This window comes from Lepisosteus oculatus, chromosome 24, assembly GCF_040954835.1.
Source record: "Lepisosteus oculatus isolate fLepOcu1 chromosome 24, fLepOcu1.hap2, whole genome shotgun sequence".
NCBI classification, from domain to species: Eukaryota; Metazoa; Chordata; class Actinopteri; order Semionotiformes; family Lepisosteidae; genus Lepisosteus; species Lepisosteus oculatus.
Genome location: NC_090719.1, coordinates 7,152,614 through 7,170,729, shown reverse-complemented (window position 1 = coordinate 7,170,729; position 18,116 = coordinate 7,152,614). Strand labels below are relative to the sequence as shown.

Below are 18,116 nucleotides of genomic sequence, written 5' to 3'. Positions count from 1 at the left end.
ATGGAAATAATAATTTAAAATGCTTTTAAAAAAGTTTATTAGCAGCAGTTGCTCCTTAAATAGGGTGGCAGAGTGGTTTAATGATTAGAATTGCTGCTTTACAGCTCTGGGGCCCTGGGTTAAAACTTTATCTGTGTGGAGTTTGTATTTTCTCCCCATATTTATGTGGGTTTTTTCTGGATGATCTCGTTAATTGGCTTCTGGGAATATTGGCCCTGGTGTGAGTGTTTGTATCTGTCTGCCCTGAGATGGACTGGCATCATATCTGAGGGTGTACCTTGGCTTGCCCCAGCTGCTTGCTGGGATGGGCTCTGGCTCCAAAACCATCCATTTCCCTGCCTAGACTAGAATTGTAGTCCTCTCTCATGAGAATCTGGCAGAAACTGCAATTCCTATTCAGCAGTGCTCTATGAGAAATAGGCATCTGTTCAGAATTCAGTGTAACAAAGAAGGAGTAAAAACAATGATATATGTTTATTATTTTTATATGTGCATAAACTGTACATTGTTTACTGGGGAAAAGTGGGATATGAGTTATAAACAACATTGCAGAATGTTTAAACCAGACCCAAAGTATTTCTTATAAACATTTAGAATGAAGGTGATTCAACACAACTGATCCAATTAGAGGTCCCATTTCTGAAACTCTCACCTTCATATTCTGAACCCACTTCTATTCTCCCACTTTCAGAGTCCACTCTTTCTGCCCCATGATCTCTCAGTGGTGGAACACATTACCCACAGAAATCAGAAATGCTGAAATGCTTCTGGAGCCCAGTCACGATGTATCTGTTTAGGCAGTATCTCTGAACGCTCACGTCTGTAACTTTCTTCAGTATGGTTACTGCTCCTATTCACTGTGGCAACAGAGTACTTACCACTACCTTACTTTCAGTGCTGCTTGGTATCCACACTGTAACCTGTTTTAATCTTGTTTCTTTTGGCCCAGTGCTACGTTTGCATTGCACTGCCAGTTTGTGTGAGGTAATGACATTTTATTAACTTGGTGAATTGACATGATTATTATCTAATACATGTACATTTGGACCTCTGCAAAGAAAATATTGAAGTTTATTTTTATTCTTTCAACATATAGCACTGTATATCAAAATAACAAGTTAAAGGTTTATTCCATGCTGAAAAGAGAAGAAAGGAAACAACGTTTCTGCTGTCCGAAGAAGGCTCCACAGCCTTTCTTCTCTTTTCAACATCGAATAAACCTTTAACTTGTTCCTTTGCAGCCTATGCAAGCTGATGCAGTTACCTACTTGAACTACTTCTGTATATCAAAATATACATTCTAACAATCATTAAACAAATCCCAACAGGCACAAACCCAAACCACTGGGGAGAATATGACTGCTGTTTTTATGTCTCTCACATATTTCCTAGTGATCAGTAGAGTGACTCAGCCTAAAGCTGTAGCTAAAAAAAATCACAGTACAACAAAGACACAGCAGAATTTTATAAGATTTGGCAATCTTTAGAAACATTGAAGTGAGGGTATTTTGATATTAAATCTATAAAGGACGCTTATTTTGTTTTGATTTACATATAACCACTTTTTGTCTCTGCAATAATTAGTGCAAAATACTTACAAACAACAAAGAGGGTGAACAAAGTGATTAAAATTACAAAAGGACAATGGGAGTTGTTTGGTGTTGTCTGTTGAATATCATTTGTTATGCTTCAATCATCTTGTTAGGTCTGAATTTTTAAAAGTGAGCACAAAAGAAACAAGACAATAGGAATGTGAGGAAATATTGTACTTTGTGGTTTTATACATTATAAAATATTTACATTCTGGGAATAATGCACATTACTGTATAGAGGTGCTAGCTGCTGATGCATATTTCAAAGAGGCTTTGTGCTGTAGCATAACTTAATATTTATCCCATTATAAAAGCATACAATAGAAAACACTTCTGGGCAAAAAGGGATTGTCCATTTTCTTTTACCCCCCCAAATAAACAGACTAGATAGTCTTTTTTAACTCCGAATCACCAATTTCAAGTTTTATACAGTTACCAGCATCACTGTGCCATGACAGTCCTCCACACCCTTGCTAAAATCTCTGATGAAATATCACCCTTTTTATATTGTCCCCACAACCACAGGAAAGAGAAGGAATAGTGTATCATAAGATCAGAGTGTTTTATTTGATGTACCCACTTAACTACATCAAATAACATTTTGCCCACTGCACCGCTATTTCTCAACATCCTTACTGAGCTCGAGCTGTTTTGCAAGGAAGAATGGGCAAGAATTTCAGTCTCTCGATGTGCAAAACTGATAGAGACATACCCCAAGCGACTTGCAAGCTGTAATCGCAGCAAAAGGTGGCTCTACAAAGTATTAACGCAAGGGGGCCGAATAATTTTGCACGCCCCACTTTTCATTTTTTTATTAGTTAAAAAAGTTTCAAAAATCCAATAGATTTCGTTCCACTTCACAATTGTGTCCCACTTGTTGGTGATTCTTCACATAAAATAAAAAAATTATATCTTTATGTTTGAAGCCTGAAATGTGGCAAAAGGTTGAAAAGTTCAAGGGGGCCGAATACTTTCGCAAGGCACTGTATATACTGTTGCACGTTGAATGCTGCAAAGGCCATTGACTTGACATCTGGATTACCAATCTCAACCCGTATGGCCAAAAATAAAAGATTTGACATTCTAAGATGCACAGATATTCAAGTCTTAACCTCAGAAACCTAGGTATAGACAGATACCTATGTTTTCAGTCATTCAAATGTCATGAGTCATCCCAGTGGGCCCAGATATAAAGTCACAGTGGTCTTACATTTATTTTACTCTTTACAGAGGTTAAAAGGTAAGCAATTATTCTAACAATAATGGTAACAGTCAGCTGATTGCCAATTCCTTCATGATGTAATTTTGTTGCTTGTAGAAAATAATTACCATGATTATTATTAGTTCATGTTAATATATCCCCCGTAAAAGTATTTTGCACCATATCATGTATGTTTATTTCACATTTCTTGCACTTTTCAGAAATTAGTGTTATGCACTAGCATGTGCATAAGAATTAACCATTTAAACTCTTGCAATTAAAAAAAAAAACTTTTATAAAATATAGTGGGAATATTCCTCTAAAAAGGTGACATCAGCGCACACAGTGATGCAGGGACTTTGAAATCAGTGGACTCACTGAATATTGCCAATTAAGCCATAAAAACAGCTTTAAAAACAGATATGATTCACAGTTAGACAGGCATATATCAACCAAGGTAATGCTGTCAAGGTGCAATAACACTGTGAATACAGACTAAAAATACCAGGATTGTGGCAGTGTTTCTAAAGTATATGGGTTTCTTCCTTTAAAGTTCTCGGAGCTCACAATTTAATCCCAGCATATCCTGCACCCTGCTGAAATCCAAGGCTGTGTTTTTGTTTCAGCAATTTATCCTGCAGTGGCTTTCAGGCCAGGGTGACAGCCCACATTGTCATGCCCTCCTTCCGCTGTGTGGAGTCTGGGCAATACAACACTTCAATATCAAGCCTGCAAGTGGTTAGAAACAACTTATAGATTGACAAGGTCAGAGTGGGATACCCCATGGGCTGCTGTCAAGAGCCGAGCAGGTCAGTGTCACTCTTTCTGCCTCTCAGCTCAGGAAGCACAGGGCTCTGTGGGATACTCTCCCTACAGCCTTTGAGAGGTGGGGTGATAGATTTCCCCTCCTAGGTTGCATTGCTCTTAGCAGGTAAACACACCAAAGAGGCAATCCAGGTAGCCTTTTTTGCAATAAATATCAAATGAGAAGGTTGCAGGGTCTCATCAATGGTCAGTAAGCACTGAACTGTCCAGAAGTCAATGTAAAACGCTAACAAAATGTCACGTGTCAGATTTCGTTGAGTTTGATCATAATGTGGTTGGATTGTAATTACAGGAGTTGGGGACACAAGTGGCAATTTCAAATTGGCTGGGGAGTTCATAAAAACAAGTGGCAGCTTTACATTTAGAAAACAGATGCAGTGGATGAGGAGAGTCTCTCCAATCCATGTACTGTATATAGGCTTTCTATTAGCTTCATGACAGGGACCATTGTTTGTATTGGCTGTATCCTTCCATTCATTAAATGCATTTCTTATAGCAGGGCAGGGGGCTTTTAGTGACAAGTGGAAATTAAGAGTAATTTCAATTGTCCTAACAAAGGGGGTGTTTTACAAACCAAAAAAAGTCTTCAGTGCCCACATCCACATGAGAATGAAGTAAAAACAAGAGAAGGTACTGTACTGTATCCCATCCAGAGGATTATTGCACATGAAGATTAAGAGGCGTTTCCTACAGTGTAAAAAGGCAAGCAGCACTGGAGGTGTTTGGAATTTGGAGACCGTGGGGTACAGAACACTTTGGAGAATTGCTGCATGTAGGTGACTTTCACTTGGTTTCTTTTCTTTCTTTGACCTTTGTGAAACTCATTTACAGAGGCAGTGTTCAACAAACAGCCCTTCCAGAAATAAGCTTCTTTTAAAATCCTATACTAGTGCTTTGCGACCCAATCAAAAGATTGTACTGATACAGCAGCCTTTATTTCACCCTTGGGCCCTCAAGGCAGTTGGTTGTGTTGCAGCAGGGATCCTACACAGAATAACAAGAACACCTCACAAGAGGGCCCAAGACAGAACATGTCATTCTAACGTGACATGTGGCAGGCAATATCAGTGAGCAGGCTGTGCAAGAAAACACACTTGAGCTTTTAATAAAAGGTAATGGCTTTCTGACACAATAGGTAGCAGTATGTTTTTCTTCAAATTTTATTAGAAGGACTAATAAGTAACTATGCCTCTTGCTTGTCAGTAGAGGTTCCAGCTCCCTATGTCCCTGAATTGGATGAAACAACTAGAAAATGGACAAATGGATGATAATGAAGCTGATCACTAAAAACTGCTGCAGGAAAGCCAGTACACATGGCTTATAAGGGTGGAAAGAGATCCTAAAAAGATCAAAGGAATTGGAGTGTACATGAATGTGGGACCGATAAAATAGAACAGAAATTGTGTATTTTAAATAACATACTGTATGTATACACAACACTACTTCTTTTGTGACTATATTATCCCCATATACGAGGAATGCCTACAAGTCTTACAAGTCTTAAATGCACAGCTGTGAAGATTCAGGTTTGATGTAACATACTGGTAGAGATATTGTAATGTGAACTAACTTGCATGCATGAAATCAATGGAGGGACTTGTGCCAAAAGGATATGAGCCTTTAGGTTATATCTTTTTCTGCCTGGCATCTCAACAGTAAAGAATATAATGGAAGTGAGCAGACCAAATATTTCCATTAATTCTTCTTCTTGATAAAAGAAACACATTTTGTAGAAGAGGAAAGCATTGCGATCAAACACCAAGCAATTTCCACAAAAAAGTGAAAACCAAAGTCCATAGTCTACACACCATCTTTAACAAAGCAATGATCAAAGTAGCTAATGTGTTACCAGTTATGTGTCTCCAAAGTAATCAGATCTAAAACAACTTTCTATCAACAAGCACGTAGACTTGACAAAGAGAAAGTAGCATGTTGAACAGCGCACAAAGGTTTTCAAACACAGATGATGAATTCCATTAACCTCTCAAATGATCCATATCCGATTTTTCCAGTGTGTTTTTCACAATGTCAGTAACAAACTATCTAACAATTTTGCACTTAAAGATGAACGAATGCCAGCAGTTATTTGCTGAGCCCATGTGTGCTGGGGTCTAGGGCAGAACACGGATGGCTGGTTGGCTCTCGGACTGCTGTTATTGTTAGTGCTGGGCGAGATTTAAAGATTAGAAACTGTACAGGAGCTACTGCTGCATTAGAAAGGAGAAGAACCAGCTTAGCTCTCTCAGTGGAGGTTATATGAGTCCTTGGAGAAAAAATAGTTCAGGACAATGAGCTGGGCTGATGCAGATAATCCATTACAAAATCAAAAGTTGCAAATGATGCATGCACAGCTGCAAGAACACCTGTGGCTGGTTGGAGTTTCTATTATTAATATGATCTATAATATATAATAATATATAATTTACATGATTATAATATTAATTATATTATAATTACTAATTTATTTGGCTGATGCTTTTATCCAAAGCAACTAACATTTGGACCAAAGGAACAAGTAATAGGTTTATTCCATGCTGAAAAAAAGAAGAAGAAAGAGAACACAACGTTTCGGCCGTGGAGCCTTCTTCAGGTGTGAGAGAGACAGGGCAGTAGGCAAAGGTAAAGTAGCGGGAGAACAAAGGTTGGGAGGGAGGAGGAGTGAGAGGCGGGAGCAGGGGACAGAAAGAGAGGCCAATCAAGAGGTGTGAAGTCAGAATGGGTGCAGAGAGGTGTGAAATGAAACTTCCAATGAATGGAGAAAATTTAAAAGAACAGTAATCTGTCGTTAAGGGAAGGGAGAATGTGTGATCCTAACTGCAGAATAATTTTAGTTTCGGTGGTCTTTCTGATGTATGAGTTCGGAAAACCGTCTTTGAGAAACATTTGGACCAGTTTGGTATTTTAAAGCATGCAATTTAGGTGAAGCATCTCACTCAAGGGTATAGATGCAGTGCCCCACTCCAGATTTGAGTGCACAACCTTGCAGTACCGAACTTCAGTCGAGAGCCCTTAACACTTCTCCACTCTATTTGACGTATGCTCTTGGCAAAAAAAATAAATAAAGAAGACTGTTCATTTTCTCTGTAGAAAAAAATACTGAACTGTGATCATTCATTTTTGGTGTAACCCACACCTAAAGGAAACAAACTGAAAAATTACACACTGGGTGCCATTACTCTTGCACGTTTCTAGTGGATTCATGAGATCAATAATGATGAAATGCATATGTCCAGAGAGTTGCACATACTGAGCACAGCCTTCAAGAGATAGATATTTTTCTACAGTGACAGTGGCCTTCATGGTTCAAAATAAAATAACACCTCACCTGGCACAGGGATACCAGGACTTGCTCCTGGAGTCAGGCCGGGTGTGGTGTTTGCTGGCGGGTGCTTGGTGGCTATACCACCAATGCGATTTTCTGGCTCACAACCTCCAAGGCAAAAGGGTGAGGATGGGGTATAATATTAGTCCGACAGCAGGTGTTACGCTGGATTAAGAAGAATTGGACCCTGTCACTACACTTGCAAAAAAGAAACTGAAGCTAGTGTAGGAGCTAGAAAGCTACCAAGCAGGTTTAATTTGTCTATCCCATAGATCTGGGGGATCTGGGATGTGTTGCTGGGGAAAGGGATGCCTGGTCCAACATACTCAGCAATAATCACTAAGTGAAGCAGCTTGACTATAAACTAAAGGGAAGTTAAACCATACTGTATAATACAGAGCAGAACACCTATAGATTTAAATATTTAATGCCAATTTACATTTTGCATTAATTTGAGAATATCATGAAGCATGTGAATCTTGCACTGGCATGCATATACAGTACAGTATGCAAGGTGCCTGCTTGCTTCTCCCAGGTGGCGGATCTCTCAAAAGGCTAAAAGCTCTACTAAGCCACTTCTTGACCTACAGCAGAAAAAATGCGTTACAGAGGAAAACTGCATCTTACAGCTTACTGTCTTTTGAAAACATGATGGTTTGCATGTTAAACCACCATATACAGAAAGCATTTTAACAGATGTGTTTGATGAAGCCCTTTTAGCCCTGTGTTTGATGTGTTTGATGAAGCCCTTTTGAATCACCTAATTTGTTAATGGTTGATCCAGACTGCCCTCCAAAAATGGAGCCAGAAGCAAAAAACATTAATCAGGACAAAGCGTCTTCCTCATGATCTGAACGCTATTTTGACAACTTTGTGATTAAATATGTCTGCTTGATGGCTGCCTTTGAGCTGTACATTTATTACATAAAACTTTCTCTGGTGCTTTTCACACAATGTGGCCCATAAATAACACAAGATGGGAGCTGTTACTTATCCATACAGTTTTGCTGAAAGTCTTGCAAAAGATTACACTGAAAGAAACAAAAGAAAATAATGAAATTGTAAATTTACACAGACACTACAGCAGGAACAGCTCTGCAGAATGACCCCCTCTTCTTTGTTCTCACGATATTATTTTGGCATTATACTTCAAATTCCAAAAGGAACAGAGATTATTGATTTGCTGCAGGGGGACCCTTACAAAACGAAGAAAAGCAATCTTAAGTGATGCAACTACAGGCAATATGACTAAGGTGGCTGCTATTCAAATATTGTCTTAAAACACCTTAAAAAAGGAGTTGGAAAAACTGCTGCCGTTTCTGCTAAAGAATGTTCTTAAACACTGGCTCTACCTGTCGCAGCAAGCAAGGCTATATATAAGCAATGTTTAATTAATGCTATGCAGGAAAAAGGGACAAAATGGACAGAAACCAACAGTTAACAGTTAACAAAGTAATTACTATTGGAGTGAACTGAATTGAATCAATAATTAATTTTCTAGGGGGGGAGGGGCAGGTATAAAAATCAAGAGATTACAGAATTTCCAATGTGTTCAAGGAGAAAACAATCTAATCCATTCCCTGAGGTGATGGCAATTGTTGAAAAGGGAGTTAGCCATGTTAAAAGATGGAACACAACTCAAAAGTGTAAATAAGAGAACAGCAAAGAAAAAGGGGATGTACATGATAAATTCTGCAAAACAACACCTCCCAGTGGACAGTGCTTTTTCATCATTGCAAATGTAAAAGGCCAAATATTCATTAGCATTTTGCAATGGATGAGTGAACGTAATACACATTATGCCACAGTATAAATGAGCAACAATGCCAATGATTAGTGCATGTTTTGAATACTGAAGGCATTACTTTAGTTTGTTTCACTAAGGCCTAAGACCTAACAAATGCCCTGAAGTTGCTTGGCCCAGTGAATAATGGTGATAATTTCTTAACTTGTCCAGAGTGACTTAGATCGTAAAGGAACTTATCATGCTGCCCTTTCCCAAGGAAAAGCAAAATCCTTAATTTTGATGGAATCACCTTATTGTTAAAATACAGAGGGCCTTTTGATGAAGTGGGTCAACATAACAGTAGAAATAATTCATTAACTGCAGTACAGACTCACCATGGAATTGTAAACTAATTTTAACTATTTTTCTATCACAACTTATGTTATACAGTTTGTGGTCTTCATGAGTTTCAATGCAGGATTAACAAATAGGATTATAGATACTCAATATGGTTAGAGACTAGTGGTGTGCACAGGCCTGTTCTGCTAGCTCCATACAGTATGTGATGTTTAACATTAATCAGTAGTTCATGTCTTCTTCCCTCTAATTGTGAATAGGTATTTAAACAAATCTTTCTTTCTTTTCTGTAATAACACTACACCATCAGTTGATCATTATAGTAAGAGTGAAATTAATTAACCTCACCAGTCTGCACGTAGCTATTACGTGTGTTTCAGAGCAGCCTACCTATTTTCGGCTAATATAATTAAGGAAACGCGTTTAACGGTGTTTCCTGTGACTAAGCGTAATACAGAGGGAAAAAAAAAATAGCCAAAGCATCTGCTTTAATAACACCACACCTGCTCTGAACCACTCCTACAGCACAAACCCTATAATTAACCACAACAAGGTTTCGTCTATAAAAAAGAATGAGACTTGACAGATAGCTTATTCTATTTATTTCAGTTATGCTCAGGCCTGTTGGTTACAATATTTCAAGTCCACTGAAGCACGTTCCTCTCGGGCCTAAGGAGCGATCTGCACAGAGCACAGCTGCAGCTGCAGCACCACGTTGATTAACACAATTGAGCTTCTCCGACTGATGCTTCAGCAGCTGCCCGTGTCAGTCCAGGCCTCATCAAAAACACTTTGCAACAAATCAGCAGCAGACTCTGTCAGACAGCTCTACTGCTATTTCTGCTGGTGCTCAGGACACATTGCACATGCTTATTGTATTTGCCTTGAAGAAATCCACTTCATGTTATCAGCACTCTGCACCTCACTACCTTTAGCAGGGAACATGCAACAATCTCACACAGAGTAAAGAGACCACTTATTAATGCTGTAGAACTGCTTACTGCTTCTGAATGTAGTAGTATTTTAGCCAGTTTGAATGGGTATAAGGACTGCATGGTGGTTAATGCTGTTACTGCACAGGCCCCAAGATCCTGGGCTAGATTGTGGCTTTAAAAGCCTGCTTGTGTGGAGTTTGCAAGTTTTCTAATATTTACATGACTTTACAATTTAGTACAGTAATGAAAAGGAGATGACTGTGAAGTAGCACTTCTAGGTAAGCACCATGTTCTGTACATGGACATAAATGCACACCTAGGTTAGAATCCAGCAGGTTTTTGTAGGCCTTTTTAAATCATTGAGATGATGTTAAAATGATCCTTATAAGTTCAATCAGGTCAGTACGACCAGAGGTGGAATGAAAAACCCCAGACACCGTGCCACTCCAAGACTGCAAATGTTTTCCAGCACCTTGGTTTACAGTAGACATTGGGCACTTTACTTTGACCCTTTCCATAAATGCAGTATACTGTTTGTAAAGAACAATCTGGGGAAACAAAATTGGAAGTTTGAAATAAATTCTATGGCTTTTGAAAAATACCTTTTTAAAACTGATTAAATTCCATAATAAGCTCTGTAAAATACTTTGCTGTATGCGGAAGACACAATCATCTGAACATATTGCTTTTAATGGAGCACTGTAGAAGCAATACGATTCCACATGGTTTATTTCAGATTCTGTGCATTGTGCACTTCAGCATTAGTCACCTAAACTAAAACTGTATCTGTAGTTCTTGAAGGATTTAATCTGTTGATGCAAATCAAGAAGAGTGCCAACATTAAGGAGCTTCAAAACAATTTTCACCAGATCCATCCAGATATCTAGTTATTGTCCATGTCTATATTAACCTGAAAAACGTGTTCATGTACAAATATGTAAAAGGAAGCGGGATGTTATACTTTTAATAGAAAATAAGACCTGGCTAGTGGGAAAGGTACCCTGGCACAGATATGATGAAAAAGAAAATATTTATTATGTTGATATACAGAAAAAATGCAAAGACACGTACATCCAATTTTTAGAGATTCATTTGCAGTTTGCTTGATAATGAGGAGGCCTTGAGCCATCAGTATTCAAAGAATCACTAGTCTCTGAAGAGCAAGGTGCATGCATTCACAATGAACCAAGGAAAGAAGGTTGTGGCCAGTTTGTGGTGGGGAGTACCTGATCTGCTGCCTGCTCTTCTTGGCCCAGAGCCAGGGCACAGGAGTGTTTAGCAGTGCTAATTACTGGCTGCAGAACCTGGGATGGCAGGTGCCTCTTTTTGTGCTGCACAAGAGCCGAAAGCGAATAATTATAGGGGACGCGACACCGTATTATGAAAATTTTATCCCAGCTTCACAGATTGCTGACAGCTTGGGGTGAGGAGCAAGGCCCAGCTGATTAATGTTAATGCCAACATCTGCTATTTTTCAAGAACTCTCCTTTTGAGAGTTGCAATAATTCATGCTCTGGGATAGCGCCCTGTCGACTTTCTAAGGAAAGCACAAGATGATCAGCATCAATTATGTGTCTTTTGGAAAAGGGCGGTTATCAAACACACCCGTGCAAGCATTCACACTGAGTGCTCTAGAGGTTAACTGGTGTGAAAAAGCACATTTGAATCCCTCTGCTCTCTCCCCCTTTCCTATCAGTTTGTGCTCTTACCTCCCTTGGCTCAAGAGCATGGTTTGACACTCAGAATTATCACCATAACCAGAGTGGAAAGTGGAAAGTGTCAGTTTAAAAGGTTTAGGTATAAACTGCTCATTGTCAAAAACCATCACACAATCTTTTTTTTCCTTCCAGTTCTCAAGAACTACCATCTAGAAGGCATTACAAACAACATTACCCACTTTAGGTACCTAGGAAAATGATACAATTTCTGGATTTCAAAAGAATTTAATTTGATTAACTAATCACAAAAGGTAGATTGAATACAAGATGACTCTTTGGCTCTCCAGAATCGTATTGAATATATTGACATGTATGTATTGTTGCTCCCAATATATTAACTTTAGCAAATTATTCTTGTACGTAATATGGAAAGCCATCACACACTTTAATCTGACACAAGACAATCTGTTGTACCAAAATATTTTAATGGTGTCTTAGATATGAACATAAAGACTACTATGATTTGTGCAGCATAAGTAGTGCATTATAAACACTATCAATTAATTAAAGTATAAGGTCATGTTTATTCTTAGATGGAAAACTCATATCATCATGGAAAACCAGTGATGGCATAAATCTCTTACTTTAAAACAAATCTTTTTGATACTTAAATTTAGACAGCAGTGAATTTTAAATGCCATTCACATCAAGTTTACAGAACCAGTTTATGGACTGCTCCACAATTCATCTTTAAAATATACAGTGTCTTGCTAAAGTATTCAGATCCTTGACCAATTCTCTCATTTTACTGAATTACAAATTCTACATTGAAATTTTGTTCTCTGTGATACTTTTATTTCTGATCATTATTCAGGTTGTGAATCTGAAGGGCACTGTTGGTTAAATTATCAGGAAGTGGAAGCTACATCAAACCACCCAGACACTGCCTAGAAAAGGTCATCCCTCAAAACTCTCTGTACGAACAAGAAGGAACCCTGTGAGAGAAGCCACAGGGAGGCCACTGATCACTTTGAAGGAGCTACAGAATTCAGTGGCTGAGAGCGGAGTGAAGGTGCACCAGTCAACCATATCAAAAGCTTTGCATAACACTGGCCTGTATGGGAGGGTGGCACAAAAGAAGCCATTACTCAAAAAGAACCATGTGAAAGCACATCTGGGATTTGCCAAAAAGCTTGATAGTGACCCAGTTGCGATGTGGGAAATGATTTTGTGGTGCAAATCTATCACTGCCCACACCTCAAAAAACAACATACCTACAGTGAAGTATGGTGGTAGCAGCATCATGCTGTGGGGCTGCTCTTCATCAGCAGGGACTGGGCATCACAGAAGGAAGAATGGATGGTGCAAAATACAGGGAAATACTGCAAAAGAATCTGTTTTCGGTCTGCTAGAAAACTTTTTGGGAAAAAGTTCGGGAGGCAGTTCATCTTTCAGCAGGACAATTATTTCTAAACACAAGGCCAAAGTAACATTGGAGTGGCTCAAGAACAAAAAGGTGAATGTCCTACAATGGCCCAGTCGTGGCCCTGATCTCAATCCAATTGAGAATCCGTAACACTATTTGAAAATCACGGTGCACAGGCATCATCCGACTAACCTGAACAACCTGGATCAAATCTGTCTGGAAGAATGGGCCAAAATCATTTCTGAATAGTGTACAAAGCTGGTACATACTCACCCCAAAAGACTGTTATTGCTGCAAAAGGTGGCTCTTCAAATTTTGAACATGTGGGAATTGAATACTTATGCAAACAGCATACTGTATTTCAGTTTTTTTTTCTTAAGAATACTTTTTAACATAAAACAATGGCACACTAAATAATTAATTTTGAGGTTCAGTGCTTTGAAATATAAATATTATATAGAACTAAATAGGATTTTTGTAATTCAGTAAAATGAGAGAATTGATCAAGGGTCTGAGTACTTTTGCAAGGTACTGTATATTATTTTGGAATGGACTGCAGGAACTGATCTACAATCAGAAAACTTTAAAATCATCCATGTAAAAAAAATCCTGTATTTGTGGCCTCAATGCAGGGAAGTCAACTACACCATTTATGAAGGTAATTCTATGTTAAAAAGGATTTACCTAATCAATTGAGAAAAAAATAATGTACATTAATAGTACACATTTACACATCAGGACATTTACTGCAGCAATCTGAAAGAAATATCTTAGTCAAGGGGTCAAAAGCAAGGATTTGAAACCACAACCTTCTAGACTGTATTTTATAGTCCTTGCACTGAGATACTACATTTTTCTTCAACAATGAAACTGAGAAACGCAATAACCCCAGGTAGTTTACAGAAAAAGAACAGAAAGGTTTTTTTTAAAAGCTGCATATAGGCTGGTTTCTATTTTTTTCTGGTAAGACAGCTGCTGAAGAACTTAATAGAGTTTTCATGTGATGTAAAAAGCAGGGAAGTTTAAATTTCTGGTCATTATATTGGTTAATTCAGGCTTGAAGGCAAACTTTACAAAGTTGTTATTTCTTGGTGTGAGACCAGTGCCAATTAACTCTGCTGCAAGAGTGCACTGAACCATTCATTACTTATTTAAATATGCATTGGAATTAAATGTCAATTAAAATGATACAAGCACTTTATGCACTCCAAGGCTTTTTGGAGATTAACATTGCAGCTGAACTTTGCAGAGAGATTGTTTTTACCACTGTCAATGGAAATACAAAGCAAGCAATTAAAAATAAACAGGTGCAAGTCCCAGGTCATCATCTTTAAAGAAGCCATGGCTCTAGTTAATTATCTTTATATACCTGTGACTTGCTGTTACCTGAAACCTGAGACCCCTGGCACTTCCCCTGATGACAACATGTGTAACACACTTTGGCCATAAGGTCCTACCTTCCCAAAATCCCGGACATCAAAGAGATCAAAGGGGTCAAACAGATCGCTGTTGCGTAGTCCAAACTTGTCGTGGCAAACCTTGAGAAACGTCCGGATATTCTTCAGGCACAGAAACTGAGGGAGAAAGTAAAAAAAAGGAAAAGATACTATAGTGCAAACCATACAGATCAATTCTGAAGAACACAGATAAAACAAAAGGTAATTTAAAAGTCCATTTACAAAGAAACATATTTTCCCACGGTAAGGAGATGAAGAGTGTTATGGTAATAGGTCTTATTACCAGGAAGTATATCTGCTATTGAACCAATGTGTGTTATCTTGAGCAGGTTACTTTATGTTCTGCTGCTTATTTCTGATGAGAATTAAGACTAGATTTCTGTTGTAAGTGACATTGCATCACAAGTACCAGATGCCAGTTCACCCTTCAGGTCACTGTAAACTACTATGGATATCTGCTAAGTAAATAACTGTCATATCATCGTTACCAAGTCTTCACTTCAAAAAGCAATACAGAAGACAAAAGTGTACAAAGCTTCTTTTGTTAGCACTGTGAATCATCATCTCATTCACTCTATTCTTGTTCTGTTTCAATGCGACAATAGTTTGGTTATATTCATTTAAATGTAGGAATAAGTGATGAATTCTGGCATTCCTGACAAAATGCAACTAATAACACAAAGCAAAAAATGAATCCTTTATGGTGTAGGCACAGCAATGACAGGTGTCAGCTGTGAAGACAGTGCAGATAATCCACAGTGCTAGATAATTGAGGCCATTGTTATGCTGTCAGGTTTTTTTTAATTGAAACACATGCAAAAGTCCCATGAGAGATCAACAGCATATTTTTTTATTATGAGCTCAATTAACTGTAACGGCTCCTATAGCATTAGGCAAAATATACTGTAGACCCAGGGTTAACATATTGTCAACTCATTAGGGTAATGATGTTTTGTGATCAAGTATTACAAAGTTCTATTTATAAATCCAGAACCCCATAAAATTAGAAAAAAAAACTCATCTAATACTGTAGACCTGAATTTCTAAAGTGAAAGTATTTTTTGCTGTTGTGGCACAAATAAAAATTAGATGTAGCTGGCACTGTATTTTTTATTTTCTGCACTCAGGAGTAGGTTCAGAATCTTGATCATAAAATAAAAACAAATCTGGCTAAAATGCCATTAACTCCTATGTTAGAATGCAGTGCATCACACAGTGATTTATGGACTCCAAAAATCCTTTATATGAGCACAGCTTTTCCAGTGTAGCTGTAGGAAATATTTATAGCTAAGCCACTATAAATGTAAGAAAAAAAAATCACACAACTTGTACCTGAGAATGATTATTGAATACTAAATATTTTTTTTATTATTTGCAATATGAAATTCCAAGAAGGCTGATGCACGGAAGAATTCATTTTTCTTTGTCTTTGTCTAACACATGCATCTCACAAAAGCATTACATTTTCTGCACCTACTCCATCTCTGAGTCACAGCACACGTAAGATTTAAAGCTTCACACACAGGCACAGCATAAAGTCACCTGCCCCATCCTGTCTGAAATTTATGTTAATGAGTGGATATCTGCTGTCTCTCTTTCTGCCAGACAACAGTCAAAACATGTGCTTAAAGATCTTATATGAAACTACTAAGACTTGTCCAAAAACATAGAATTTGATGACCTACTGTATGATCAAGCAGTGCTCACATTTTGGACATGTCGAGAAGTAATTTTGTTGCTGTAAAAAATATTTGCCATCATCCACATTCAATTGTGAGCCATAAATGGTTTTAAAACTCAGTGATAAACTAACTTCTATGTTGTAGGTTTAACTGTCATCTTGAAAAATATTCCTGCCTTTTTATATTCCTTTGTTATTTTTCTTGTTTTTTTATTTGTTTCTTATTCTTAATTTGGGTTTCAAGGCAGACTTTGTATAGCCCTGCGATGCAAGTCATGAATTGGCACTTGATACATAAAATTGAGTTGATTTAATCTAATTACAATGTAGGCCTCTCTCATGTGCTACAATTGTAGTTCATGATAGAGGCCAATTGTCTTGACAAATTCTGAACTGAACAGACAAATCTAACCTCCTCCTGTCAGGTTTTTTTTTTAAAGCAAAGATCCTTCAGGTTCCGCAATATCTCAAAACAGGTTTAAATGAAACCCTGGGCACCAAGACAGCGTTTGGAAAGTAACTCCGTGTAAATGCTTGAGGAACTGTTGAAGAACTGAGAAACTGAGCCCTAAGGTGATATGTTTTCAAGAAGTAAGACAAAAGCAAAAAAAACAGAATATCATGAATAAACACTGAGATGATTGAAAAGTAACTACTTCATGTAACAAAGAGCATAAAGAGAAGGATTCTTGAAATGACTTCCCTGGTCTCAGAGAGAATAATACATCACCTAATCCACATGAGGCAGCCTAATTGATTAGCCCAGCTTCCATTCTGTTTTTAATAGAAGGGGAAAATTAAAACAATATGAAAGTTTAATAATAAACCTTGCTTTCAGTAATAAAAGAGGTAATATTGGGTTGGAGGCATACTGACAGAACAATGAACCGTAAGAAGTGTGGGAGACACTCCACAGGAAATAAGTTCTCTCTTCCCCTTTGGTGTCAATCTTACTGCATGCACTCCCCACAAATTACAGGGAATAAAAAGGAAAAACCCTTAGAGGGTGCTACGCTTGTAGATTATGAAAAGCCCAGTGATGAGCCAAAGACTACTGCCCCCCCACCTCCCAAGAGCAGTGAAATCATCTCGCAGTCCGTCACCAGCATGAATTGATCTAGGATATTCTGCCGTGATTCACTTCATACCTTTTTAAACCAGCATGCAAAAGCAGTGCAGGTGGCATGGCACAGTCATGCTTTCACTGGATGAGATAAAGGATGTTTTTCTTCTGACAAATGAGTGAATACTGGGGGAAAGCGTCTGGAGAAAACAGGGCTTTAGAAGTAAGCCATATATGAATGCCAAACCTTTCCAGACTCAGTGCTGTGTGACTCACCCATTTACAACTCTGTACTAAACAAAAGACAATCGTCTTCCCCCGATGTCTGTAAAATCCAGTCCTCAAAACCAGAGTTTCAGTGTTGTATTGTGGTCATTCCTTAATCTTTCCATTCGTCATTGGTTCTTTGTCATGGCTCACATTACCTGGAATCCCAATTAAGAGTTTGTTCAACCTGGGTTTTACTCCACTTCTTATAAATTAAAGCAGCCCATGAAAGACAGACTGACAAACTCAATCTTGTAATCAATGGCTCAACATGCATTTAGGTTGATCCTTCCAGGTCTCAAAGGTACAGGGATCTTTTACCTCCTCTACAAAAAGAGAGTGCTAAGAGCAATTAGAGGGAAAGCATTAAATGAATAATTTATGACAGAAGAAAGAATGTCATGGTCTGGAAATATTCTCCAGAACATACAGTAAATCAGTACTAAGACTCCTCAGACATGAAATGAAATAAGCATTGTGGTTTTCATTCATTAAAGTTCATCTCACTGCCTGGTAATAACCAAGCTCTCATAACTGGTTCTCTTTCTACAAAGGCTGAAGGGATAACATGACAAAATATCTGCACTTCTCATCTGTGATTCATAA

At 38.1% G+C, this 18,116-nt stretch overlaps 1 protein-coding gene across 7 annotated transcripts in view; it reads right to left on the bottom strand.

Annotated features, from left to right (window-relative positions):
* Positions 1-18,116, bottom strand: part of vav2 (vav 2 guanine nucleotide exchange factor) — a 197,471-nt gene that overhangs the window by 130,051 nt on the left and 49,304 nt on the right. For all 7 annotated transcript variants that reach the window (XM_015366986.2, XM_015366982.2, XM_015366988.2 and 4 more), the window contains exon 2: positions 14,500-14,616. In XM_015366986.2, coding sequence (XP_015222472.1) covers positions 14,500-14,616 — 117 coding nt within the window. The remainder of the gene's footprint in view (positions 1-14,499; positions 14,617-18,116) is intronic.